The sequence below is a fragment of the Pseudophryne corroboree genome, chromosome 11, assembly GCF_028390025.1.
Source record: "Pseudophryne corroboree isolate aPseCor3 chromosome 11, aPseCor3.hap2, whole genome shotgun sequence".
NCBI lineage: Eukaryota > Metazoa > Chordata > Amphibia > Anura > Myobatrachidae > Pseudophryne > Pseudophryne corroboree.
Window position 1 is genome coordinate 332449707 of NC_086454.1, and position 26221 is coordinate 332475927.

The 26221-nt window shown below is 47.7% G+C and overlaps 1 protein-coding gene across 2 annotated transcripts in view; it reads right to left on the reverse strand.

Annotated features, from left to right (window-relative positions):
• Positions 1-1307: 1307 nt before the first annotated feature.
• Positions 1308-26221, reverse strand: part of NLRC5 (NLR family CARD domain containing 5) — a 253349-nt gene continuing 228435 nt past the window's right edge. For both annotated transcript variants that reach the window (XM_063945766.1, XM_063945765.1), the window contains one exon: positions 1308-2935. In XM_063945766.1, the coding sequence (XP_063801836.1) occupies positions 2860-2935 (76 nt within the window). In that variant the 3' untranslated portion in view covers positions 1308-2859. The remainder of the gene's footprint in view (positions 2936-26221) is intronic.

Below are 26221 nucleotides of genomic sequence, written 5' to 3' on the forward strand. Positions count from 1 at the left end.
ATGTGGCAGCATGAGGGGCATATGTGGCAGCATGAGGGGCATATGTGGCAGCATGAGGTGCATATCTGGCAGCATGAGGGCATATTTGTCAGCATGGGGGCATATCTGGCACATCAGGCACTGTGGGGCATATTTGGCAGCATGAGGGCATATCTGGCACTGTGGGGCATATCTGGCAGCATGAGGGGCATATGTGGCAGCATGAGGGGCATATGTGGCACATCAGGCACTGTGGGGCATATTTGGCAGCATGAGGGCATATCTGGCACTGTGGGGCATATCTGGCAGCATGAGGGGCATATGTGGCAGCATGAGGGGCATATGTGGCAGCATGAGGGGCATATGTGGCAGCATGAGGGCATATCTGGCACATCAGGCACTGTGGGGCATATCTGGCAGTATGAGGGCATATCTGGCACTGTGGGGGCATATCTGGCAGTATGAGGGCTGTGTACGGCTAGAGCTGCATTTCCCACCCTAGGCTTATACTCGAGTCAATAAGTTTTCCCAGGTTTTTGTGGTAGAATTAGGTGCCTCGGCTTATATTCAGGTCGACTTATACTCGAGTATATACAGTAATTTAAAAAAAATAATAAAAAATAAAACTATAGGGAAAATGATTTTAACCCCAAGTACTTTTGCGATGTCCCCGTCTACAGTCAATTTGTTTCTCAAATATTTTCCCCAAAGTTTCAAGTAATTGGGGTAGATGAAGAAGTGAACCAGTGAAGAAAATGTCCATAGCAACCAATCAGCTTTGAAGTAACATTTAGGCCCTATACATATTGTCAATATGCTAATAATTCATTTTAATAATTTTATTTAACACCTGCTCCATCTAAACTATTCTGGTCCTCATTTTACAATACATTGTTTAATTGAGTTTGTACTGTATAGAAGAAGTAAGTCAAACAATGTTTTATTGTTACTGCTGACATTTAATTATTATTATTCAATAATAATTATGATATTATTATTATACAATTTATAGAAAAAAGATATTCCCTAAAATCATTATATACATAAAACACTGCATTTGGAGACATATAGGGGGTAATACCAAGTTGATCGCAGCAGGAATTTTTTTAGCAAATGGGCAAAACCATGTGCACTGCAGGGGAGGCAGATATAACATGTGCAGAGAGAGTTAGATTTGGGTGGGGTGTGTTCAATCTGCAATCTAATTTGCAGTGTAAAAATAAAGCAGCCAGTATTTACCCTGCACAGAAACAAAATAACCCACCCAAATCTAACTCTTTCTGCACATGTTATATCTGCCTCCCCTGCAGTGCACATGGTTTTGCCCATTTGCTAACAAAAATCCTGCTGCGATCAACTTGGAATTACCCCCATAGTACATCAAATAACTCAAGCTATGGCTTGTGCTTTTCTTTCTCAAGTATTACAGTATGTATTAAATAGGTGTAGTGCAGTTTGTTTTATAAACTTTAGCAATACTGTCTTGCTATATATTTTTTTATTTTCCCCTTTTCCCCCCCGAGTGCTGCAATTTAATCCCAAGGGAGCACATGGGATTTGTGTGGATTGGAACAATCAGCAATTAGCCAAACAGCAATTAGTCTTCAACAGTCTTCTGCTAATTAGGAAACAAGCGCCTTATTGATTACAGTAGTTTGGTACACTTAACCGTAACAGCAAAGGAGTCCTTCTGTGTGTGGTACCAGGGGGCTCATTCAGATGTGGTAGGAGGTGCTATCACTTCTATGGCAGCGGCAGTGATAGCGCTGTATGGAACTGCAGCAGGAGGCGTCGTTTATAAGTAGATGCCTCCTGCTGCAGTAGTGGGGTGTGGATTATTGCATCGACAGTTTCTAGGTCGACAAACTTTGAGTCGACCATTATAGGTCGACAGGCACTAGGTCGACAGGGTTGGAAAGTCGTCAGGGGTTCTAGGTCGACATGGTCTAGGTCGACAGTTCAAAAGGTCGACATGAGATTTTCGTGTTTTTTTTGTGTCGTTTTCTCTGTACAGTGACCGGAAAGTCCAATTAGTGCACCGTGTCCCCTCGCATGGCTCGCTTCGCTCGCCATGCTTCGGGCAAGGTGATTACCGTTCCAATCGTAGTCCACGTGGATCGTTAAGTATGAAAAAGTTGGAAAAAAATGTGAAAAAGTCATGTCGACTTTTTGACCTGTCGACCTAGAACATGTTGACTTAGAAACCCTGTCGACCTTGAAACCATGTCGACCTAGTGACTGTCGACCAATAGTGGTCGACCTAAACATTGTCGACCTAGACAGTGTCGATCTTCAGACCGGATCCCGCAGTAGTGATCCAAGCTGCGTCCTTGGATCACTACGACACCATCAGGCGGCTTGCGGCACCCATGGGGATTGCGCAAGCCACCCATCGCAGATCCTCGTAAGAGGCCAGGAAATGTCCCTACAACAATGGAGATCCTGGCCTTTTCTCTCCGCCTAAACGTCAGTGACACGCCTCCATTTTCACGAAACTTCAGGATCTGAAATAGCCCCCAGGTGTGCTGAAACATTGCTGCGCTGCACACACCCTGTACCATGCATGCAGCAACGCTGATCCGACTCCAACACAAAGCGCGTAGAGCAAACCGCTCCGCAAGTAGTGCAGACTGATGCGCACACGAGGATAGCTGCCAACATTTTAGCTAAATCACTATTTATATACAACGCGAGTGCAATCTTGTCACATACAGTAAGTATACAGCGGCAGCACAACTGCCAAGTAAAAGTGCAAATACTCGGAAACATACAGTTTGGACAAAATGCAGGCTCGGCCTAATCAGAAGAGCCTGCGGCAATGCCAGCCCTAAGTTTCCATTTCATTTGACCTGCAAATCAAAAAGGACCTTCTTCTGTTATTCAATGGAAGCGGAGTCTTGGATTTTCTTTCTGCAACATGTTTTCTATTTCCTTTGAGACTTGATTGTGCCACAAACTGCAAAATAAACAAGAACCATAAAAACAACAAAACAATACAGCGTGCTTAGGGGGTCATTCCGAGTTGATCGCTCGCTAGCAGTTTTTCGCAGCCGTGCAAACGCTATGCCGCCGCCCACTGGGGAGTGTATTTTAGCGTAGCAGAAGTGCGAACGCATGTTCAGCCGAGCTCTGCAAAAACGGTTTGTGCAGTTTCAGAGTAGCTCTGAACCTACTCAGCGCTTGCGATCACTTCAGCCTATTCGTGTCCGGATTTGACGTCGTATACCCGCCCAGCGAACGCCCAGCCACACCTGCGTTTTTTCAGACACGGCTGCGTTTTTGCAAACACTCCCTGAAAACGGTCAGTTGACACCCAGAAACGCCCTCTTCCTGTCAATCTTCTTGCGGCCGTCAGTGCGAAGAAAAACTTTGCTAGAACCTGAGCACAACCACAAAGGGCTTTGTACCTGTACGTCGTGTGGGCGCATTGTGGGGCATACGCATGCGCATAAATGCCGTTTTTTCACCTGATCGCTGCGCTGCGAAAATCGTCAGCGAGCGATCAACTCGGAATGACACCCTTAATGTAAGAACATATGTCCATAGGGGAAACCACAACAAATGGAAGACGTTATAGCTGAACGCAGCTCTGTGTGTCAAGTGTATTGTGCCGTGTTTCATGGCGCTTGCTCCTTTAACAAGCGTACACCGCAACTAAAAGCGAGGCAGAGTCCAGTATACAGTAGCTCAGGCACATCTCCACTTGCCCCTGAATTGGTGGAACTTGGCTGTAATAGGGGGTTCTAATATTATTATCATTATCCTTTATTTATTATCAGTTATTTATATAGCGCACACATATTCCGCAGCGCTTTAAGGAGAGAATATTTGGCCATTCACATCGGTCCCTACCCCAGTGGTGCTTACAATCTATATTCCCTATCACATGTACACGCATTCACATTCATACTAGGGTTAATTGTGTTGGGAGCCAATTAACCTACCAGTTTATATTTGTGGATTGTGGGAGGAAACTGCAGTACCCGGAGTTGACCCACGCAAGCACGGGGAGAATATACAAACTCTACACAGTTAGGGCCATAGTGGGAATTGAACCCATGACCTCAGTGCTGTGAGGCAGTAATGCTAACCACTACACCATCCGTACTGCCAGATATGGCGCCACAAGGGTTCCGTAGCGCCTAGCAAAGTTCATAAACAAATGAGCAAAACAAGAACACAGCAACTTACAGTACAAGACAATGCAGGACAGGTACATGGTATATAGACATTCTGCACCAGCGGATATGACACTGATATAAGTATCAGGGTGGCAGAAACCGAATGTTAGATACTGTTGTAGGAAGTATCGAGTAGAAGATAGTCCAAGTAGGAAAAGGAAAAGCACATGAGGGGAGAGGGCCCTGCTCGTGAGAGCTTACATTCTAACGGGGAGGGGCATCATAAAATGTAAGTTTAGAGAGGGAGGGGTCAACAGAACTGCGCTCTTTGCAGACGCATCTTTTGCACCAAGATTAGGGCTTGTGGAGGTGCACACTGATAATGCACACCCTCCAACATGACCCGTTCCATTAGGTACAAAATGCTCTGTTCCTGGATTTCTTTGCCAGTGGCAGTTATAGAGGTGGAGCTGCAGCACAGTCCAAAATTCAAATAGGGGAGCTGCACCAACTGCCACCCCAAACATTGCCAAACATCACTGGCCAGGACTCAATGGCAGTTGGTGTGGCTCCCCTATTTGAATTTTGGTCTGTGCTGCAGCCACATCTCCAGGAACAGAGCATTTGTACCTAATGGAACGGGTCCTGTTGGAGGGTATGGATAACGGTGATGGCTGAACAGCAGCACTCAATACCAGGTAGCTGCTAGTAAGGATAATAAACAACTGGAGAATGCGGTACAGTTGTGGGCTACTATGTACATACGGTAGGAAAACGTGACAGGAAATCCTAAAGAATAGAGGTAACGGAGGGAACAAGGGGCAAAATCAGACGAGGGCTGGGAGGGGCATTAGCGGTGTATGTGGGCACTAGTGAGGGACACAAAAAAAGGTGTGGGCACCAGGACTGGATTGTCGATTAGATGCATTGGGGATGGGGACAATCTACCACAGTCACGTGGCCGCAGGAATGGGTGTGGGAGGGGGACAATCTACCACAGTCACGTGGCCGCTGGAATGGGTGTGGGAGGGGGACAATCTACCACAGTCATTTGGCAGCAGGAATGGGTGTGGGAAGGGGACAATCTACCACAGTCATGTGGCTGCAGGATGCAGGAATGGGTGTGGGAGGGGGACAATCTACCACAGTCATGTGGCTGCAGGAATGGGTGTGGGAGGGGGACAATCTACCACAGTCATGTGGCCGCAGGAATGGGTGTGGGAGGGGGACAATCTACCACAAACATGTGGCCGCAGGAATGGGTGTGGGAGGGGGACAATCTACCACAGTCATGTGGCTGCAGGAATGGGTGTGGGAAGGGGACAATCTACCACAGTCATGTGGCTGCAGGAATGGGTGTGGGAAGGGGACAATCTACCACAGTCATGTGGCTGCAGGAATGGGTGTGGGAGGGGGACAATCTACCACAAACATGTGGCCGCAGGAATGGGTGTGGGAGGGGGACAATCTACCACAGTCATGTGGCCGCAGGAATGGGTGTGAGAAGGGGACAATCTACCACAGTCATGTGGCTGCAGGAATGGGTGTGAGAAGGGGACAATCTACCACAGTCATGTGGCCGCTGGAATGGGTGTGGGAGGGGGACAATCTACCACAGTCATGTGGCTGCAGGAATGGGTGTGGGAGGGGGACAATCTACCACAGTCATGTGGCTGCAGGAATGGGTGTGGGAGGGGGACAATCTACCACAGTCATGTGGCTGCAGGAATGGGTGTGGGAGGGGGACAATCTACCACAGTCATGTGGCTGCAGGAATGGGTGTGGGACGGGGACAATCTACCACAGTCATGTGGCTGCAGGAATGGGTGTGGGAGGGGGACAATCTACCACAGTCATGTGGCTGCAGGAATGGGTGTGGGAGGGGGACAATCTACCACAGTCATGTGGCTGCAGGAATGGGTGTGGGAGGGGGACAATCTACCACAGTCATGTGGCTGCAGGAATGGGTGTGGGAGGGGGACAATCTACCACAGTCATGTGGCTGCAGGAATGGGTGTGGGAGGGGGACAATCTACCACAGTCATGTGGCTGCAGGAATGGGTGTGAGAGGGGGACAATCTACCACAGTCACGTGACTGCAGGAATGGGTGTGGGAGGGGGACAATCTACCACAGTCACGTGGCTGCAGGAATGGGTGTGGGAGGGGGACAATCTACCACAGTCACGTGGCCGCAGGAATGGGTGTGGGAGGGGGACAATCTACCACAGTCACGTGGCCGCAGGAATGGGTGTGGGAGGGGGACAATCTACCACAGTCACGTGGCTGCAGGAATGGGGGTGTGGGAGGGGGACAATCTACCACAGTCATGTGGCTGCAGGAATGGGTGTGGGACAGGGACAATCTACCACAGTCATGTGGCTGCAGGAATGGGTGTGGGAGGGGGACAATCTACCACAGTCATGTGACTGCAGGAATGGGTGTGGGAGGGGGACAATCTACCACAGTCACGTGGCCGCAGGAATGGGTGTGGGAGGGGGACAATATACCACAGTCACGTGGCCGCAGGAATGGGTGTGGGAGGGGGACAATCTACCACAGTCACGTGGCCGCAGGAATGGGTGTGGGAGGGGGACAATCTACCACAGTCACGTGGCTGCAGGAATGGGTGTGGGAGGGGGACAATCTACCACAGTCACGTGGCTGCAGGAATGGGTGTGGGAGGGGGACAATCTACCACAGTCATGTGGCTGCAGGAATGGGTATGGGAGGGGGACAATCTACCACAGTCATGTGGCTGCAGGAATGGGTGTGGGAGGGTGACAATCTACCACAGTCATGTGGCTGCAGGAATGGGTGTGGGAGGGTGACAATCTACCACAGTCATGTGGCTGCAGGAATGGGTGTGGGAGGGTGACAATCCACCACAGTCACGTGGCTGCAGGAATGGGTGTGGGAGGGTGACAATCTACCACAGTCATGTGGCTGCAGGAATGGGAGTGGGAGGAGGACAATCTACCACAGTCATGTGGCTGCAGGAATGGGAGTGGGAGGGTGACAATCCACCACAGTCACGTGGCCGCAGGAATGGGTGTGGGGCCCCTCAATGTTGTTGGCACTTGGCAGTATTGCAGCATTAGTGTGCTACACACACAGATATGGAGCTGAGTCAAATTTGTAAGACTCAGCACAAGGGGATATAGGAGCACATGCTTTGCTCTGATTGGAGGAGCTTATGTCACGCTTGTCTGAGAGATCAGCAGGCTAATGGGAAAATCTTATCACCATAAGTCATCAGCCGGAGATTGTTACCTAGGGAGCCCCAGGGGCAAACGCAGGATTTATTCAGGGGGGTTTACGTGGGTATGTGTGTATGTATGTATATATGTATATATATATATATATATATATATATATAGATATATTTCTCATACATCCTAGATGATGCTGGGTTCACCATTAGAACCATGGGGTATAGACGGGATCCGCAGGAGACATGACCACTTTAAGACTTTCAAAGGGTGTGAACTGGCTCCTCCCTCTATGCCCCTCCTCCAGACCCCAGTTTTAGAATTGTGCCCAGTGAGACTGGACGCACTACAGGGAGCTCTACTGAGTTTCTCTGAAAAAATACTTATTGTTAGGTTTTTTTATGTTAAGGGAGGCTGCTGGCAACAGTCTCCCTGCATCGTGGGACTTAGAGGAGAGAGGTATGACCAACTTCCAGTGAGTTCAAGGGCTCTGCTTCTGGCTACAGGACACCATTAGCTCCTGAGGGTGCTGATCGCTGGGTACGCCTAGATGCTCACTCTCGCAGCCGGCCGTCACCCCCTTACAGAGCCAGAAGTCAGAAGACAGGTGAGCAGCAGAAGAAAAGAAGACTTCAGTGACGGCATTTCTGAGGTACCGCGCAGCGGTCAGACGCTGCGCGCCTGGCTCCCACACACGCACACAGCACTACAGGGTTCAGGGCGCGGGGAGGGGGAGCCCTGGGCAGCTAAAAATCCTCAGTGTACACTGGGAAGAAGGGACATTAGTGCCAAGGCACTGTCCTAACCCCCACCAGTATAATCATTTATTGAAATAAGTGGGACAGAAGCGCGCCATTAAGGGGGCGGAGCTTCATCCTCACAGCTCACTCTGCGCCATTTCCTCTCCTCAGGCTGCAGAGAAGCCGGTCCTTCCTCACACTGCTGACAAGTATCAGGGTGCTGCAGGTCTGGGGCATTTTTTTGTGTTTTCAGACCCATCAATTTGGCGCTGGGTTGTGAGCTGGCAAATTCCCTCTGGGTCTCTCTGACAGACTTTACTGTGGGTCTGTCCCCTATATGCCCGATGTGTCTCTGGGTGTTTGGTACACGTGTGTCAACATTTCTGAGGCTGAGTGCTCTTCCCAGGAGGAGGCTGTATTAGGGACACAAACGGCTGTGGGGGTGACCCTGTCGGCACCGCCGACTCCTGATTGGGTAAATGTTTTGAATGCTTTGAATCCTAATGTGGCTCTTATTAGTAAGAGATTAGATAAGTCTGAGTTTCAGACCCAGGCATGGAAGAAATCTGTGGAGGATATGTTATTTCAAGTTCAGGACCCCTCGGGGTCACAAAAACGTACTTTTGCCCAGTTGGCAGACACTGGTACCGACACAGACACTGATTCCGGTGTCGACTATAGTGATTCCAGATTAGATCCAAAATTGTCAAAGAGTATTCTGTACATGATTGTGGCGGTTAAAGATGTATTACATATCACTGAGGACCCTGCTGTTCCTGATAAAAGGGTCTGTTTGTATAAGGAAAAGAAACCTGAGATAACGTTTCCTCCCTCTCATGAACTGAACACTCTGGGTCAGATGTACTAAGCTTGAAAAGTGATAAATATCACTGTGATAAAGCACCTGCCAATCGGCTCCTAACTGTCATTTTTCAAACACAGCCTGTGACATGGCAGTTAGGAGCCGATTGGCTGGTGCTTTATCACAGTCAGGGCCGTCTTTTCGTATGGGCTCAATGGGCTCTTGCCCAAGGGCCCCAGGAGTTTAAGGGCCCTAGGCTGATAGCTGAGGGTCCCCTCTTTCCAGGGGTACCAGATTTTTGAAAATCGGCCCTGGGGAATCGGAGATATCTGACTTGAAACCACTGGTCCCCATCCAAGCCTGTTAATTTCTCTTCCTAGCCAGATATCTCAGGTTCTGTCTGAGGGTGGTATTCATGTGACCGCCGGTCAGCTGACCGACAGTCACATGACCTCCTCCACGAGCCCGACGGCTCACTATCCCGATGGTCGGCATGCCGACCAACAGGGACTATTTCCACTCGTGGGTGTCCACGACACCCATAGAGTGGGAATAGAACCCGTGGCAACCGCAGGTCGCCACCGAGCCCGCAGCGTGGCGAGCGGTCAGCAGTACTACACCCATGTCTGACATAGAGTTTGTCTCCAAAAGCTGTGGCTCTGGCAGTGGTGGACACTGGCAGCTTGTCTCTACTATGCCCAGAACCAGAGATATCAGCCTTCAAGCAGATGGTCCCTGCTCCAGCTCCACACACCTAATATGCAGTTTTATATTTTCATTGGTGAATTGCTCTGGCTCCTTAACTCTAAACCCCAAGTCCCCAGAACCGTCTGAAAGGTGTCCCCAGTGCCTCCTGAATGGTGTCCCCAGTGCCTCCTGAATGGTGTCCCCAGCGCCTCCTGAATGGTGTCCCCAGTGCCTCCTGAATGGTGTCCCCAGCGCCTCCTGAATGGTGTCCCCAGCGCCTCCTGAATGGTGTCCCCAGCGCCTCCTGAATGGTGTCCCCAGCGCCTCCTGAATGGTGTCCCCAGCGCCTCCTGAAAGGTGTCCCCAGTGCCTCCTGAAAGGTGTCCCCAGCGCCTCCTGAAAGGTGAGACTCTCTAGTTTTTTTATCCCATTGAAAGCTAAGACATATATTTCCAGGAACTGGAGATATCTGCAGTCAGGGAAGCTGCCCTCCCACCAGAAAATGATGAATATTAAGCCCACTCCACTATCCACCCCTCCCCTGTGTATTACACACCCCCTACCACCCTGGAAGTCATGTACCAGGGCCCCTTCATTCAGCACAATGCTCTCTTCTACAGTTTAGCCCCATCTGTGCAGTACAGGAGTAATTAGCAGAAATTACTGCTCCAGGTCCTACATGCTGAGCGGAAGATAGAACACCCCTACCGCCTGCGGGACATCAAACCTGCCGCTGATACACTGAAAGATGGGTAGGGGGCCCAGCGCATTGCTGTGCCCAGGGGCCTACACTACTGTTAAGACGGCCCTGATCACAGTGATATTATTTATCACTTTTCAGGCTTAGTACATCTTCCCCTCTATTTGAAAAAGTCTGGGAAAGCCCTGACAGAAAGTTTCAGATTCCCAAAAGGATTCCGGTGGCTTATCCATTTCCCTCTGAGGATAGGGAAAAGTGGGAGTCACCCACCATTGTAGACAAGGCCCTATTACGTTTGTCTAAATGGTGGCTATCCCGTCACCTGGCACGGCAGCCCCTAAGGATCCTGCAGATCGTAAGCAAGAAAATACGTTAAAATCCATTATGTGACCACAGGTACGCTACTCAGACATGTCATTGCATCTGCGTGGGTGAGTAGTGCTATCGAAAAGTGGACAGATAACTTGTCATCTGATATAGATACTAGAGATGAGCGGGTTCGGTTTCTCTGAATCCGAACCCGCCAGAACTTCATGTTTTTTTTCACGGGTCCGAGCGACTCGGATCTTCCCGCCTTGCTCGGTTAACCCGAGCGCGCCGAACGTCATCATGACGCTGTCGGATTCTCGCGAGGCTCGGATTCTATCGCGAGACTCGGATTCTATATAAGGAGCCGCGCGTCGCCGCCATTTTCACACGTGCATTGAGATTGATAGGGAGAGGACGTGGCTGGCGTCCTCTCCGTTTAGACACTTGATTTACTAATTTTGGGGAGCATTAGGAGTACTCAGTAGTGTACAGTGCAGAGTTTTGCTGATAGTGACCAGTGACCACCACTTTTATTTATAATCCGTTCTCTGCCTGAAAAAAGCGATACACAGCACACAGTGACTCAGTCACATACCATATCTGTGTGCACTGCTCAGGCTCAGGCCAGTGTGCTGCATCATCTATATATATTATATATCTGTCTGACTGCTCAGCTCACACAGCTTATAATTGTGGGGGAGACTGGGGAGCACTACTGCAGTGCCAGTTATAGGTTATAGCAGGAGCCAGGAGTACATAATATTATATTAAAATTAAACAGTGCACACTTTTGCTGCAGGAGTGCCACTGCCAGTGTGACTAGTGACCAGTGACCTGACCACCAGTATATAATATTAGTAGTATACTATCTCTTTATCAACCAGTCTATATTAGCAGCAGACACAGTACAGTGCGGTAGTTCACGGCTGTGGCTACCTCTGTGTCGGCACTCGGCAGCCCGTCCATAATTGTATATACCAGTGACCTAACCGTGGTTTTTTTTTCTTTCTTTATACATACATACTAGTTACGAGTATACTATCTCTTTATCAACCAGTCTATATATTAGCAGCAGACACAGTACAGTGCGGTAGTTCACGGCTGTGGCTACCTCTGTGTCGGCACTCGGCAGCCCGTCCATAATTGTATATACCACCTAACCGTGGTTTTTTTTTCTTTCTTTATACATACATACTAGTTACGAGTATACTATCTCTTTATCAACCAGTCTATATATTAGCAGCAGACACAGTACAGTGCGGTAGTTCACGGCTGTGGCTACCTCTGTGTCGGCACTCGGCAGCCCGTCCATAATTGTATATACCACCTAACCGTGGTTTTTTTTTCTTTCTTTATACATACATACTAGTTACGAGTATACTATCTCTTTATCAACCAGTCTATATATTAGCAGCAGACACAGTACAGTGCGGTAGTTCACGGCTGTGGCTACCTCTGTGTCGGCACTCGGCAGCCCGTCCATAATTGTATATACCACCTAACCGTGGTTTTTTTTTCTTTCTTTATACATACATACTAGTTACGAGTATACTATCTCTTTATCAACCAGTCTATATATTAGCAGCAGACACAGTACAGTGCGGTAGTTCACGGCTGTGGCTACCTCTGTGTCGGCACTCGGCAGCCCGTCCATAATTGTATATACCACCTAACCGTGTTTTTTTTTTCTTTCTTTATACATACATACTAGTTACGAGTATACTATCTCTTTATCAACCAGTCTATATATTAGCAGCAGACACAGTACAGTGCGGTAGTTCACGGCTGTGGCTACCTCTGTGTCGGCACTCGGCAGCCCGTCCATAATTGTATATACCACCTAACCGTGTTTTTTTTTTCTTTCTTTATACATACATACTAGTTACGAGTATACTATCTCTTTATCAACCAGTCTATATATTAGCAGCAGACACAGTACAGTGCGGTAGTTCACGGCTGTGGCTACCTCTGTGTCGGCACTCGGCAGCCCGTCCATAATTGTATATACCACCTAACCGTGGTTTTTTTTTCTTTCTTTATACATACATACTAGTTACGAGTATACTATCTCTTTATCAACCAGTCTATATATTAGCAGCAGACACAGTACAGTGCGGTAGTTCATGGCTGTGGCTACCTCTGTGTCGGCACTCGGCAGCCCGTCCATAATTGTATATACCACCTAACCGTGGTTTTTTTTTCTTTCTTTATACATACATACTAGTTACGAGTATACTATCTCTTTATCAACCAGTCTATATATTAGCAGCAGACACAGTACAGTGCGGTAGTTCACGGCTGTGGCTACCTCTGTGTCGGCACTCGGCAGCCCGTCCATAATTGTATATACCACCTAACCGTGGTTTTTTTTCTTTCTTTATACATACATACTAGTTACGAGTATACTATCTCTTTATCAACCAGTCTATATATTAGCAGCAGACACAGTACAGTGCGGTAGTTCACGGCTGTGGCTACCTCTGTGTCGGCACTCGGCAGCCCGTCCATAATTGTATACTAGTATCCAATCCATCCATCTCCATTGTTTACCTGAGGTGCCTTTTAGTTGTGCCTATTAAAATATGGAGAACAAAAATGTTGAGGTTCCAAAATTAGGGAAAGATCAAGATCCACTTCCACCTCGTGCTGAAGCTGCTGCCACTAGTCATGGCCGAGACGATGAAATGCCAGCAACGTCGTCTGCCAAGGCCGATGCCCAATGGCATAGTACAGAGCATGTCAAAACCAAAACACCAAATATCAGTAAAAAAAGGACTCCAAAACCTAAAATAAAATTGTCGGAGGAGAAGCGTAAACTTGCCAATATGCCATTTACCACACGGAGTGGCAAGGAACGGCTGAGGCCCTGGCCTATGTTCATGGCTAGTGGTTCAGCTTCACATGAGGATGGAAGCACTCAGCCTCTCGCTAGAAAACTGAAAAGACTCAAGCTGGCAAAAGCACCGCAAAGAACTGTGCGTTCTTTGAAATCCCAAATCCACAAGGAGAGTCCAATTGTGTCGGTTGCGATGCCTGACCTTCCCAACACTGGACGTGAAGAGCATGCGCCTTCCACCATTTGCACGCCCCCTGCAAGTGCTGGAAGGAGCACCCGCAGTCCAGTTCCTGATAGTCAGATTGAAGATGTCAGTGTTGAAGTACACCAGGATGAGGAGGATATGGGTGTTGCTGGCGCTGGGGAGGAAATTGACCAGGAGGATTCTGATGGTGAGGTGGTTTGTTTAAGTCAGGCACCCGGGGAGACACCTGTTGTCCGTGGGAGGAATATGGCCGTTGACATGCCAGGTGAAAATACCAAAAAAATCAGCTCTTCGGTGTGGAGGTATTTCACCAGAAATGCGGACAACAGGTGTCAAGCCGTGTGTTCCCTTTGTCAAGCTGTAATAAGTAGGGGTAAGGACGTTAACCACCTCGGAACATCCTCCCTTATACGTCACCTGCAGCGCATTCATAATAAGTCAGTGACAAGTTCAAAAACTTTGGGTGACAGCGGAAGCAGTCCACTGACCAGTAAATCCCTTCCTCTTGTAACCAAGCTCACGCAAACCACCCCACCAACTCCCTCAGTGTCAATTTCCTCCTTCCCCAGGAATGCCAATAGTCCTGCAGGCCATGTCACTGGCAATTCTGACGAGTCCTCTCCTGCCTGGGATTCCTCCGATGCATCCTTGCGTGTAACGCCTACTGCTGCTGGCGCTGCTGTTGTTGCCGCTGGGAGTCGATGGTCATCCCAGAGGGGAAGTCGTAAGCCCACTTGTACTACTTCCAGTAAGCAATTGACTGTTCAACAGTCCTTTGCGAGGAAGATGAAATATCACAGCAGTCATCCTACTGCAAAGCGGATAACTGAGGCCTTGGCATCCTGGGTGGTGAGAAACGTGGTTCCGGTATCCATCATTACTGCAGAGCCAACTAGAGACTTGTTGGAGGTACTGTGTCCCCGGTACCAAATACCATCTAGGTTCCATTTCTCTAGGCAGGCGATACCGAAAATGTACACAGACCTCAGAAAAAGAGTCACCAGTGTCCTAAAAAATGCAGCTGTACCCAATGTCCACTTAACCACGGACATGTGGACAAGTGGAGCAGGGCAGGGTCAGGACTATATGACTGTGACAGCCCACTGGGTAGATGTATGGACTCCCGCCGCAAGAACAGCAGCGGCGGCACCAGTAGCAGCATCTCGCAAACGCCAACTCTTTCCTAGGCAGGCTACGCTTTGTATCACCGCTTTCCAGAATACGCACACAGCTGAAAACCTCTTACGGCAACTGAGGAAGATCATCGCGGAATGGCTTACCCCAATTGGACTCTCCTGTGGATTTGTGGCATCGGACAACGCCAGCAATATTGTGTGTGCATTAAATCTGGGCCAATTCCAGCACGTCCCATGTTTTGCACATACCTTGAATTTGGTGGTGCAGAATTTTTTAAAAAACGACAGGGGCGTGCAAGAGATGCTGTCGGTGGCCAGAAGAATTGCGGGGCACTTTCGGCGTACAGGCACCACGTACAGAAAACTGGAGCACCACCAAAAACTACTGAACCTGCCCTGCCATCATCTGAAGCAAGAAGTGGTAACGAGGTGGAATTCAACCCTCTATATGCTTCAGAGGTTGGAGGAGCAGCAAAAGGCCATTCAAGCCTATACAATTGAGCACGATATAGTAGGTGGAATGCACCTGTCTCAAGTGCAGTGGAGAATGATTTCAACGTTGTGCAAGGTTCTGATGCCCTTTGAACTTGCCACACGTGAAGTCAGTTCAGACACTGCCAGCCTGAGTCAGGTCATTCCCCTCATCAGGCTTTTGCAGAAGAAGCTGGAGGCATTGAAGGAGGAGCTAACACGGAGCGATTCCGCTAGGCATGTGGGACTTGTGGATGCAGCCCTTAATTCGCTTAACAAGGATTCACGGGTGGTCAATCTGTTGAAATCAGAGCACTACATTTTGGCCACCGTGCTCGATCCTAGATTTAAAGCCTACCTTGGATCTCTCTTTCCGGCAGACACAGGTCTGCTGGGGTTGAAAGACCTGCTGGTGACAAAATTGTCAAGTCAAGCGGAACGCGACCTGTCAACATCTCCTCCTTCACATTCTCCCGCAACTGGGGGTGCGAGGAAAAGGCTCAGAATTCCGAGCCCACCCGCTGGCGGTGATGCAGGGCAGTCTGGAGCGACTGCTGATGCTGACATCTGGTCCGGACTGAAGGACCTGACAACGATTACGGACATGTCGTCTACTGTCACTGCATATGATTCTCTCAACATTGATAGAATGGTGGAGGATTATATGAGTGACCGCATCCAAGTAGGCACGTCACACAGTCCGTACTTATACTGGCAGGAAAAAGAGGCAATTTGGAGGCCCTTGCACAAACTGGCTTTATTCTACCTAAGTTGCCCTCCCACAAGTGTGTACTCCGAAAGAGTGTTTAGTGCCGCCGCTCACCTTGTCAGCAATCGGCGTACGAGGTTACATCCAGAAAATGTGGAGAAGATGATGTTCATTAAAATGAATTATAATCAATTCCTCCGCGGAGACATTGACCAGCAGCAATTGCCTCCACAAAGTACACAGGGAGCTGAGATGGTGGATTCCAGTGGGGACGAATTGATAATCTGTGAGGAGGGGGATGTACACGGTGATATATCGGAGGGTGAAGATGAGGTGGACATCTTGCCTCTGTAGAGCCAGTTTGTGCAAGGAGAGATTAATTGCTTCTTTTTTGAGGGGGGGTCCAAACCAACCCGTCATATCAGTCACAGTCGTGTGGCAGACCCTGTCACTGAAATGATGGGTTGGTTAAAGTGTGCATGTCCTGTTTTGTTTATACAACATAAGGGTGGGTGGGAGGGCCCAAGGACAATTCCATCTTGCACCTCTTTTTTCTTTTCTTTTTCTTTGCATCATGTGCTGATTGGGGAGGGTTTTTTGGAAGGGACATCCTGCGTGACACTGCAGTGCCACTCCTAGATGGGCCCGGTGTTTGTGTCGGCCACTAGGGTCGCTAATCTTACTCACACAGTCAGCTACCTCATTGCGCCTCTTTTTTTCTTTGCGTCATGTGCTGTTTGGGGAGGGTTTTTTGGAAGGGACATCCTGCGTGACACTGCAGTGCCACTCCTAGATGGGCCCGGTGTTTGTGTCGGCCACTAGGGTCGCTAATCTTACTCACACAGTCAGCTACCTCATTGCGCCTCTTTTTTTCTTTGCGTCATGTGCTGTTTGGGGAGGGTTTTTTGGAAGGGACATCCTGCGTGACACTGCAGTGCCACTCCTAGATGGGCCCGGTGTTTGTGTCGGCCACTAGGGTCGCTAATCTTACTCACACAGTCAGCTACCTCATTGCGCCTCTTTTTTTCTTTGCGTCATGTGCTGTTTGGGGAGGGTTTTTTGGAAGGGCCATCCTGCGTGACACTGCAGTGCCACTCCTAGATGGGCCCGGTGTTTGTGTCGGCCACTAGGGTCGCTAATCTTACTCACACAGCTACCTCATTGCGCCTCTTTTTTTCTTTGCGTCATGTGCTGTTTGGGGAGGGTTTTTTGGAAGGGCCATCCTGCGTGACACTGCAGTGCCACTCCTAGATGGGCCCGGTGTTTGTGTCGGCCACTAGGGTCGCTAATCTTACTCACACAGCTACCTCATTGCGCCTCTTTTTTTCTTTGCGTCATGTGCTGTTTGGGGAGGGTTTTATGGAAGGGACATCCTGCGTGACACTGCAGTGCCACTCCTAGATGGGCCCGGTGTTTGTGTCGGCCACTAGGGTCCCTTATCTTACTCACACAGCGACCTCGGTGCAAATTTTAGGACTAAAAATAATATTGTGAGGTGTGAGGTATTCAGAATAGACTGAAAATGAGTGTAAATTATGGTTTTTGAGGTTAATAATACTTTGGGATCAAAATGACCCCCAAATTCTATGATTTAAGCTGTTTTTTAGTGTTTTTGGAAAAAAACACCCGAATCCAAAACACACCCGAATCCGACAAAAAAAATTCGGTGAGGTTTTGCCAAAACGCGTTCGAACCCAAAACACGGCCGCGGAACCGAACCCAAAACCAAAACACAAAACCCGAAAAATTTCAGGCGCTCATCTCTAGATGATACCCTAGATAGGGATAGCATCCTCTTGACGCTGGGTTATTTCAAGGACGCTGCAGCGTACCTAAAGGAAACTGTGAGAGATATTGGCCTTTTGGGATCAAGGGCCAATGCCATGGCAGTCTCTGCTAGGCGAGCACTCTGGATTCACCAATGGAATGCTGATGCTGACTCCAAGAAAAATATGGAATCTCTACCATATAAAGGTAGTGCCTTGTTTGGTGATGGCCTCACTGATTTGGTATCTACGGCTACCGCGGGTAAGTCATCCTTTTTGCCTTATGTTCCTCCACTATAAAAGAAAACACACCACTATCAAATGCAGTCCTTTCGGAGCAATAAATACAGAAAAGGGCGAGGTTCTTCCTTCTTTGCTACTAGAGGAAGAGGAAGAGGTAAAAGAACAAGCAGAAGTCCTCCCCTGCTTCTGCCAACTCCACCGCATGACGCTGGGGCTCCTTTGCGGGGGCACGTCTAAAACTCTTCAGTCAGTTCTGGTTCCGTTCGGACCTGGACCCATGGGTTTTACAAATAGTATCCCAAGGGTACAAACTGGAGTTTCAAGACGTTCCCCCTCACCGATTTGTTCAAATCGGCCTTACCAGCTACTCTTCCGGACAGGGAGGTAGTATGCGACGCAATACAAAGTTGTGTCAAAATCAGGTCATTGTCATGATTCCCCCGTCACAACAGGGAGAATACTTTTATTCAAGCCTGTTCGTGGTCCCGAAGCCGGACGGCTCGGTCAGACCGATCCTAAACCTAAAATCCCTTAATTTCTACCTAAAAAAAATAAAATAAAAAAAATTCAAATTCAAGATGGAGTCTCTCCGAGCAGTGATCTCCAGTCTGGAGGAAGGGGATTTCATGGTGTCGGTGGACATAAAGGATACCTATTTACATGTTCCCATTTATTCTCCGCACCAGGCTTATCTGAGGTTTGCAATTCAGGATTGTCATTACCTATTTCAGACGTTGCCACGGCTCCGAGGATTTTCACCGAAGTGATGGCGGAAATGGTGGTTCTCCTTCGCGAGCAAGGAGTCACGATTATCCCGTACTTGGACGACCAGCAAGAGTGTCAATCCATCAATGCACTCGGTTGCTGGGGAAGATGGTTGCGGCCTACAAGGCCATTCAGTTTGGCAGAGTCCATGCCAGAGTGTTTCAGTGGGACCTGTTGGACAAGTGGTCCGGATCCCACCTGGACATACACCGTAGGATAATCCTGTTTCCCATGACCAGAATCTCACTCCTGTGGGGGCTGCACAGCTCTCACCTCCTAGAGGGGCGCAGGTTGGGCTGGATCCTAGCAACCACGGATGCAAGTCTCCGAGGCTGGGGAGCAGTCACACAGGGGGAAAACTTCCAAGGAAGATGGTCAAGCCAGGAAACTTGTCTCCATATAAACGTTCTGGAGTTACGGGCCATTTACAACGGCCGTCTACAAGCGGAACATTTTCTTCGCAATCTGCCCGTACTGATACAGTCGGACAATGTAACAGCAGTAGCGTACATAAACTGCCAGGGCGGAACACAAAGCATACAAGCGCTCTGTCAGCAATCTTCATTCCAGGAGTGGACAACTGGGAAGCAGACTTCCTCAGCAGACACGATCTCCATTCAGGAGAATGGGGCCTCCATCAAGAGGTCTTCACAGAAGTGACAAGTCCTTGGGGAATTCCTCAAATAGACATGATGGCATCTCGTCTCAACAAGAAGCTTCACAGATATTGTTCCAGGTCGAGGGACCCTCAAGCAATAGCAGTGGATGCACTGGTGACACCACGGGTGTTTCAGTCAGTGTATGTATTCCCTCCACTTCCTCTCATTCCAAAAGTTCTAAAAACAAAGATTCAAGCGATCCTAATTGTCCCAGACTGGCCAAGGAGGGCTTGGTATCGAGATCTTCAGGAATTATTCATAGGAGATCCCTGGCCTCTTCCTCTACGCGAGGACCTGTTACAGCAGGTGCCGTGCGTGTGTCAAGACTTGCCGCGGCTACGTTTGACGGCATGGCGGTTGAACGCCAAATCCTAGTCTGAAAAGGGTATTCCCAGTGAAGTCATTCCCACACTTATTCAGGCCAGGAAAGGAGTAACGTCTAAACATTACCACCGTGTTTGGAGAAAATATGTGTCTTGGTGTTAATCCAAGAAGGCTCAAACAGAAGAATTTCAGCTAGGACATTTTCTCCATTTTCTACAAGCAGGTGTGGATGCGAGCCAAAAGTTGGGCTCAATTAAGGTACAGATTTCAGCCTTATCGGTTTTCTTTCAAAAACAATTGGCCTCCCTTCCAGAAGTTCAGACTTTCGTGAAAGGTGTGTTGCACATCCAACCTCCATTTGTGCAGTTGCACCATGGGATCTTACCGTGGTGTTGCAGTTCCTTTAATCACATTGGTTTGAACCTTTACAGAAGGTGGGGTTGAAGTTCCTCACTTGGAAATTGGTGATTCTGTTGGCCTTGGCATCCGCAGGGCGGGTATCTGAGTTAGCGGTCTTGTCTCACAAGAGCCCTTATTTGATCTTCCATGAAGATAGAGCAGAGTTGAGGACTCGTCAGCAATTTCTGCCGAAGGTGGTTTCATCTTTCCACATGAACCAACCTATTGTGGTGCCAGTGGCTACTGACACCTTAATTGAATCAAAGTCTCTGGATGTGGTCGGAGCTTTGAAAATTTATGTCGCCAGAATGGCTCAGGTTAGGAAAACAGAGGCTCTGTTTGTCCTGTATGCTCCCAACATGATTGGGTGTCCTGCTTCCAAGCAGACCATTGCACGCTGGATCTGTAATACAATTCAGCATGCTCATTCCACGGCTGGATTACCGTTACCGAAATCGGTGAAGGCCCATTCTACTTGAAAGGTGGGCTCGTCCTGGGCGGCTGCCCGGGGGGTCTCGACAGTACAACTTTGCCGAGCAGCTACTTGGTCGGGTTCAAATACTTTTGCAAAGATTTACAAGTTTGAGTCACTGGCCGATGATGACCTAAAGTTTCAAGTTTGGTCAATCGGTGCTGCAGAGTCATCCGCAATCTCCCGCCCGTCCTAGAGCTTTGGTATAGACCCCATGGTTCTAATGGTGACCCCAGCATCCTCTAGGACGTATGAGAAAATAGTATTTTAATACCAACCGGTAAATCCTTTTCTCTTAGTCCGTAGAGGATGCTGGGCGCCCGTCCCAGTGCGTACTGTGTCTGCAGTTACTAATTGTGATTACACACATGTTGTGTTACGTTTATAGTCAGCCTGGTGCTGAAATTGTTCATGCCGTTGGCTTGTGTTCTGTTGAATGCCACATTGTGCGGCATGCATGAGGTGTGAGCTGGTATGAATCTCACCTTAGTTTTGTCAAAGTCAGAAAAATATCTCTATGCACACTACCATATTTGCACCTCACACAGGTCCGTGCTGCGCATGCGTGCGCTCTCCCGTACGTGCGCATACTCACAGTCGCGGGCACCCGCAGGCGCACGGTATGCGTATTTACGGTAGAGTTTATGTGATCGTAGCGTGCGACTCAATCGTTACATATTTTCACTATATAATGTATTTTGTAGATCATGGTCCCTTTGATAGATTCTGAAAGTTTAGTTAACATAGCATGTTCCTGAACAGAGAGATCCCTCTTTGTATTGTACGAAGGGTCTAACAGGGGTCATACAGTGGTGTTTGGTACCCATCGGAAGAGTATTTAAATAGCAATATTCCGGTGTTGGTTTGGAGCGGATTAATCGCTCGTGCGAATAGTTATGGACATAAGAAGTTTATGTCCATTTACTATTATTTGTTCTTATTTAGTCATGCGGCGGGAAACCCAGTATCCCACCCACCTGAACAGTTGGAAGCAGTCACAGCCCACCTGTATGAATCAACCTATGACCTTTTGTTATAATGCGAAGCCGAATTCCTGTGTCCAATGAACAATGAGATTGTAGGGACCATTGAATTGCATTGTGTGTGGGGCATAAATAGGCAGGCCGACCATATCCAGTTCACTCTCTTCAACGGTTCTCATTGCTGATAATCGGGAGCTGGATATCGAGGCGCATGCGATCGTTTCCCCTTGTGCGTAAGTGTTTCTCCGCAACTATATTGATCTTCTTGTTATTGTGGGCCAATTTCTCTCTCTCTCTCCTCTTTATCTCTTATTTTCCCTTAAATAGTAATTGTATTATATTTCCTGTGTAGTTATCTGGTTAGGTAGTCTATGTTATATTGTAGTGTATGATTTGTATTTGTATTAATTCTTTTGCAAGTATATCATTCAAAATATATACATATTAGGCGTTGGACCCTAAGCCCAGGTATCTGTGTATTTCTTATAGTGTCTAGTATTCTCAGAGCGTCGGTGATGCTCAAACAGCTTGTAAGTTAATAAGGTTACACTAGGTTGCATCTACACCCTATCTCTACACTAAGGTTTTACAGCATACTGCATTGTTTATGGTTTAGATACAAAGGTTTAACATTGTGAGCGTCAGCGCCGCTGGTGATCTCCTCGTGGTCCCGAGCATCCGCTACGCTATAGTGAATCATTACGTTAGTCAGCAGCCAATAGCGTGCCTGCCAGTGATCTCTTGGCCGTGAGCGAACGTGACGCTTGAGCGTCTCGACTACGGCTAAGCGATTGTTATGCAACGTGCGTACCCTTACGGTACTTCATACGTAGATAGCGTACAGTGTTCTTAGACCTCATAAAGGGTATTATATAAGATAAATATTTAGCTTTATCAATTGCGGGCTCGTCCTGTCCTTCACACATCTGCACTAGGTAATTTCAGCAGACATTATCCAGCAGCAAAGGGCGGGAGATCATATTCCTCGTAGTGCTGTTTGGATAAGCGTCTGCTTCTCTTAGTAAAGGGTGCTGAAGGAATCCGGGAACCGGAGGTAAGAACAACACGCTAGTCTCTTTTAAAACTGTTTATTTTTCTGTCTTGCGTACACACGCACACATATCTGCATTTCTTTTTTTTTCATTTGTGTATTTTCGTATATCACTCTCCTGTTTGCCAGTTTTATAGTTGATAAACGTGCTAAGAGAGATTTGCCGCTATTTCACAGTTTAAGAGTAAAGGTAATATAGTTAAAGTATAGACAAACACAGCTGTGCCTGAGAGACAAGGCGAAGTCAGTGTGGTGCGCGGTAGATGATAAAGGATCATCTACATTGATAAACGTATAAATTGTGTTACGGTGGATCTTTGCTTTGCGTACACGTGTCTCTAACAAAGGACTGAGATTTGTGTACGCAATCCAAGGGCCGACGCACGCAGCGTATATTACGCAATGGAGCGTACGGGTACGCCCACGTAACTCAAATCACAAGTGTTAAATTTTTTTTCAACGCGATAAATAGCGCAACGCGGTAAATAACGCAAGGCGATAAATCGCGCAAATCTATTTTAAAAATTCGAAATTTAAATTAATAGATCCTTCTCCTAATTTGTAACACATCTGGTCTAAAGAGAAATTTCTGCGCAGAAATAGAAATAGAAACAAAAGTGTATATGTGGTGAGTGAGTGTTTGTTTTTACAATTTTTGAGGTTGAACCACAAGAAAAGTCGAGTTCTCGTGAGGTACATGCGTGTAAGTGACGTACATGGTGGCTAGGGAGGCATCCCTGGTTAAAACATACAATTTGAGCATTAGAGTGTAGCAGACCAGGAGGTCATACTGTAACAGACCAGGAGGTCATAGCAGACCAGCAGGTTCAGGTACAGCAGACAAGGAAGTCCGCTATACAGTCCACAGGCACAACACCAAGAAAGGGTTGGTGCAACACCCATATAGGCCATACAAGCTCTGGCTGAAGGAATTCGCAGCCGCAATTTTCGATTCCACTGGTCGCTCCGTACATAAGATTAGTTGCTTATGTGCTGAACGATTGTACCGCACGTAATTGTGTGCATTAGTAAACCTGACCGGTACTATTTGTGTACGAAGGTCATAAACGCTATTTGTACATTCTAACGTGATTTGTGTAATTTTTTTTATTTTAAGGGAGGTTCGCTGCTCACTCAGGAACTATCCAACAACCAATAGTTACTGGAAAGAGTAAGTGTTCTTCGGATCACCCTCACAGGTTCCAGTAAATAGAGGTTCAGGTCGCAGGGGCCCTAGGTCGAGTACGCCAGCACCATATCGGTGTGATCAGGTCGTATTGGTCGGCGTGGGCGAGTGAGTGGGGTACTCGGTAAACCGCCACCGTCAGCCTATTTTGAACATTTTGGTTTGCGTAAGGGTTGGTTGAATAAAGCAACACCTTCGAACTATGGGGGCCACTTGTTCAGGTAGGGGGCGATCAACCTCGGTTCGGGTTGATTCAGTGAACCGACCAGTCGGGTCGGCAAGATACGTAATGTGTGAGAAATACGGAAGTCACACAGAAGCTTTATGTGATGAATGGGAGAGAATGACGGTACATGACGGGGAGAAATTCCCAAGAGTAGGTAGCTTCAGCACAGAAGTGTTAACGAATTTAAGGAGAAGGATATGTCTCATTAAATCAGCCAAGAGACGAATCAAACATTATGATTATTTACAGTTGTGGCAACAGGAGGGTGACATACAGAGAGGATTGGCTCAGGCGGCGGGATCTGGCTCGATCAGAAAACTGATAGCCACGGCCCCACCGCCACCATATATATCGGGAGAAAAATTGGTTGCGGAGAATGACGCATTAAGGTGTAACAAACAAACACTTAGCAACTGTGTAAATGTTAAAGATAATGTTAACCAATTAACCAATGCAAGTATTAACCCGTGCAAGTTGTACCCTGTTTTGAACTTTCCTCAGGAGTGTGATCAAGAGGACGAATCGGCAACAATTTCAGCGCTCTCTCTAGCAGCCACCATAGCAGAGACCACTGTAGGCACAGCTCAACCCCCGAGATTAGTAACGAAAGCCCCTAGCGGAGGGATAGGTGAGGTCGTATCAACGGGTAAGTACGGCACCATACACTATGCTGAAACTATTTCACCACAGCCTGTAGAATCTACACAGGATGAGGTTGTTAGAGTTAATCCTGTTAAGGTAATAGTAGTTCCAAATGGGAAAACAGACACTTCAGGAGTCACTCCTGTTAGGAACATTGCCATGTACAGCCCATTTTCCCGAATGGAATTAAGGACCATAGTGTCTGAATTCCCTGACCCTAGAAAAGACTTAGTTGCCAGCCAAAAATACATCAGAGACCTAGGTAACACTGTAGAGCCCAACAATAAAGACTGGCAGATATTGCTGAGAGCATGTTTACCCTCCAATGTCGACGCAGCTCAATTTTTAGCTGACTGTGGATTAGATCAGGATGTCCCTCTTACAGATGTGTACAACAAAGACAATGTAAAAAGAATAAGCTTACAGTTAAAAGAGTATTTCCCAGCCGTAGTTAAATGGAACAAAATATTCTCCATTAAACAGAAGGAGTCAGAAACAGCTGCAGAGTATTTTCACAGAGCATTATCAGAAATGGCAAAATACACAGGCATAGAGGACATTAAAACAAACATAAACCATCGAGAAGTAGTAGTATCGGTACTGATGGATGGTTTAAAAGAGTCATTGAAGACTAGGGTACAGACCACACAACCATGTTGGCGAGGTCTGTCTGTGGCTACTTTGAGAGAGGCTGCTATTGATCACGATAGGAACATCACCAGACACAGGGAACAACAAGGTGATAAGTTAATGGCAGTAAGTATACAGGCCCTGACCACAAGGCAGCCTTTGTTTATATCACCAAACCCTGTGGGTAAGTCAAATGTGGTTACTTGTTATTCTTGTCATAAACAGGGACACATGGCACGAGATTGTAGAATGAAGAATTCACGAAACTCATACCAACCCCCTAGACAACGACACGACACACGACATTGGGAGCAAGGTCCGCAGAAACGGAGTTATGAGCCACATACAGGGGAAACAAAAAGATACCCCCCGAACAGAGACTGGCAAGCCTCTGGTAGCTCCCAATTAACTCCATCACAAGTAGTTGCTGCCAGCGGGATTCAGGGAGGTCACCATATCCAATAGGGGTGTGGCCATACCTGTAATCTGCAGCCAGTAAAATTGATTGCAAATCTTGGAAGTGAACCAGAAATTGCAATCAATGTAGCTGGTAAATCATTAAACTTTCTTGTAGACACAGGGGCGGCCAAATCAGTGATAAATTCGACAGTGGGCATGAGAACCACTGGTAAGACAATTCCAGCCATAGGGGTAACGGGAGTAGTCCAGCACTACCCTGTTAGCAAACCAGCCGAGATTACAATAGGGCCTTTACATACCAAGCATTCCTTTTTGCTGGCTGCATCGGCACCGACTAATCTCCTGGGAAGAGACTTACTGTGTAAAATGGGGTGCGTCATTTATTGTACTCCTGAAGGTGTATTCTTGGACATACCTGAGAATCACGCTCAGGAAGTGCGAGACATGTTAGACTCCCCGTCAAAATTAATGTCACATACCATTATGACAAATAGGACTCCCTCCCAAGTAGAAGAAATGACATCTCAGATACCAGAGTCACTTTGGACTA